This window comes from Protobothrops mucrosquamatus, unplaced genomic scaffold (assembly GCF_001527695.2).
Source record: "Protobothrops mucrosquamatus isolate PMUCROS unplaced genomic scaffold, P.Mucros_1.0 scaffold4417, whole genome shotgun sequence".
NCBI classification, from domain to species: Eukaryota; Metazoa; Chordata; class Lepidosauria; order Squamata; family Viperidae; genus Protobothrops; species Protobothrops mucrosquamatus.
Genome location: NW_015390330.1, coordinates 96,456 through 99,204, shown reverse-complemented (window position 1 = coordinate 99,204; position 2,749 = coordinate 96,456). Strand labels below are relative to the sequence as shown.

The window sequence follows — 2,749 nt, the reverse complement described above, 5'->3', positions numbered from 1 at the left end:
GGAGGGCAAGGTATGGCAAGAGAGGAGGGAGAGTGGAGGGGAAGGGAGGAGGGAAGGGGACGAGAAGAGAAGAAGGGGAGGGCAAGGCATGGCTAGAGAGTAGGTGGGAGAGGGGAGGGGAGGGGAGGAGCGGCTGGGAGGGGAGAGGGAGGAGGGAAAGGGACGAGAAGAGAAGAGAAAGAAGAGAAGAGAAGACGGTAGAAGGATAGCTATTCTAGCAGAAAATCAAAAAGAAGAAGGTTGGGTATTTAGGCATCAGCTTTGGAAGGGAGGGTTGAAGGTTCATCTGGTAGGGCAGAGTTGCCCAAAGTGTGGCCCACACACAGCCTAAGAGTGATCCTCCCTTATGGCCCCCTAGAGTGAAAGGGTGGGCCTTTTCAGTTTTAGGAGGGGGGAGAGCTACAGGTGTTTTTTTTAGAAGGATAAGATGGCTTGTCCAGGTAGCTGTCTTGGCATCAGTACAGAAACGGTTTGCCATGGGGAGGGGGCTTTCTGGACTGTTTTTTCCTTTTTAGAATGTTTTATCCCACCTTTATTATTTTTATAGATAACGTAAGGTGGCAAACATACCTAATACTCCTTTCTTCTCCTGTTTTCCTCACAACAACAATCCAGTGAGGTGGGTCCGGTTGAGAGAAAGTGACCAGCCCAAAGTCACCCAGCTGGCTTTCATGGCTAAGGCGGGACTAGAACTCACATTCTCCTGGTTTCCAGCCTGGGGTCTTCGCCACTAGATCAAACTGGCTCCGCTTTCACTTTTACTTCTTAGACTAGCCCTGGAATTTCTTGGTGGTCTCCCACCCAGAACTAATCGGATCTAACTGCATCAGCCTAGATTGATCAGGCATTGCGATGGGTTACTGTTAAACTGAGTCGTGTCCTGCCCATGTCTGGAGTGTAACCCTCAACCACACCCTGGAGCAAGGACTGAGGCTGCTGCGCTCTGGACGGGGCTGGGCTGCACAATCCCACAGGGAAGGTAAACGAAGGCAGAGCTGCAGAGAGTCACAATTTCCTCCCTTTTCAGGGCCCTGGTCTCTACTACATTGATGACAGAGGAGCCCGGCTGAAAGCCCCTCTTTTTTCCACGGGAAGCGGAAACACGTATGCCTATGGAATCCTGGACAGTGGCCACCGGCCCGATCTTAGTGTGGAGGAGGCCTATGAGCTCGGCCGAAGGGCCATCTGCTATGCCACCCATCGTGACGCCTATTCGGGCGGGGTGGTAAACAGTATGTTTCCCCAAGCAGCCACTGGGTTCTTTAGCCCATGGGGGGGAGGGGCAGAGGCTAGTTTTGTACTGTCCCTTACTGACCTGCCGGTGTCTCGATCCTCCAGTGTACCACATGAAGGAAGATGGCTGGATCCGTGTCGGGCGGACGGATGTCAGTGACCTGCTCCACCAGTATGTGGAGGAGAAGAAATGAGATGGGCAGATGACCGCAAGCACGGAGATCTTCTGATACTCAGGGCTGACAGAGAGGAAAGGGATGGGGGACCGGCCCCCCTGTCTTTTCACGGGGCAACAATAAACCGCATTTGAGCTCGTTTTTCTTTTGGCTCTGATTTGTAATTTAAAAGTGGTCCGGATGTCTGAACGAGAATACGTCTCTTTGATGGTGGAAAATAAAATTGGTACTATTGGAAGCTCCCATTCTGAATCTTTAGAACAGGGGTCTCCAACCTGCGAGCCACATCCCACTACACAGTCCGTGTCCTATATACGCAACCGGGCCGTGTGAGTGGCTGGCTGGTGTGCGTGCATGCGCGGGCACAACCCCACTCGTGCAAGCATTGGGGGTGCTTGCAGCCCCACTCACATTAGCATTGGAGGTGCTCGGAGCCTCCTTCACACAAAGGTCGGGGGCACGCGGAGCTCCACTCGTGTGAGCGTCGCAGGCACTTGCCTCTCTTGTGAGTGTTGTGGGTGCTGGAGCCTCATGCAAGTGTTGTGGGTGCTTGGGGACTCATGAGGCCACTTGGGACTTCACTTGCACAAGCGCTTGGGGCTTCGTTCACATGAGCGTTTTTGGCCATTCCCAACCCCATTTGTGCAAGTGTCGTGGGTGCTCGGGGCCTCACTCGTGTCACGGGTGCTTGCTTGAGGCCTCATTCACGTGAGCAGCATGAGTGCGCTTGGCCCCACTCCCGTGAGCAATAGATACTCTTGCACCTGCCCCTCCCAGAAAACCATTCCCTCTTTTCCTTCCCTCCCTCTCCAGGCTATCAACCTGGAAAGGTTGGGGAACCCTGCTTTAGAGCAATGACCCCCAACCTTTGGGGCACCAGGGTCCGGTTCTGTGAAGAGCGGTTTCTCCACCCACCCGAGGAAGCATAGTTTCACTTGCTGCCTGCATCCTGTGTGGATGGGGCTTCATTTGTTTACACAGGCCGATTTCTGGTATGCTGCTGCCAAGGACCCGGGGTAGGGGCGGGGGGGTAGCGGTCATTATAAGGGAGAGCCTTTGCCCAAGGGAGACCACTGTGCCTCAGATAGACGGCGTGGAGTCCCTCCTTGTGAAGTGGGGGCAAGGGGTACAAGTGGGCTTATTGATTATATACCTGGCTCCCTGCTATGTATCAACAGCCCTGCCTGAGCTGGCTGACGTGATAGCCGGGGTGGCGGTTGGGACCCCCAGACTTATGGTCTTGGGGGATTTCAACCTGCCATCAGTGGGTGGGACGTCGGCGGCAGCTCAGGAGTTCTTGGCTTCCATGACGGCCTTGGACTTGACCCAATTAATTCATG

The 2,749-nt window shown here is 54.3% G+C and overlaps 2 protein-coding genes across 2 annotated transcripts in view; both read left to right on the top strand.

Moving 5' to 3' along the window:
* Window positions 1-1,541, top strand: part of LOC107298997 (proteasome subunit beta type-8) — a 3,496-nt gene extending 1,955 nt beyond the window's left edge. Inside the window, exons 3-4 of the mRNA XM_015828362.1 lie at window positions 1,028-1,232; window positions 1,339-1,541. Coding sequence (XP_015683848.1) covers window positions 1,028-1,232; window positions 1,339-1,427 — 294 coding nt within the window. The 3' untranslated portion in view covers window positions 1,428-1,541. The remainder of the gene's footprint in view (window positions 1-1,027; window positions 1,233-1,338) is intronic.
* A 585-nt stretch (window positions 1,542-2,126) lies between these two features.
* The window catches only part of LOC107298996 (proteasome subunit beta type-8-like), a 2,278-nt gene continuing 1,655 nt past the window's right edge, over window positions 2,127-2,749 (top strand). The window contains exon 1 of the mRNA XM_015828361.1: window positions 2,127-2,150. Within this exon, the coding sequence (XP_015683847.1) occupies window positions 2,127-2,150 (24 nt within the window). The remainder of the gene's footprint in view (window positions 2,151-2,749) is intronic.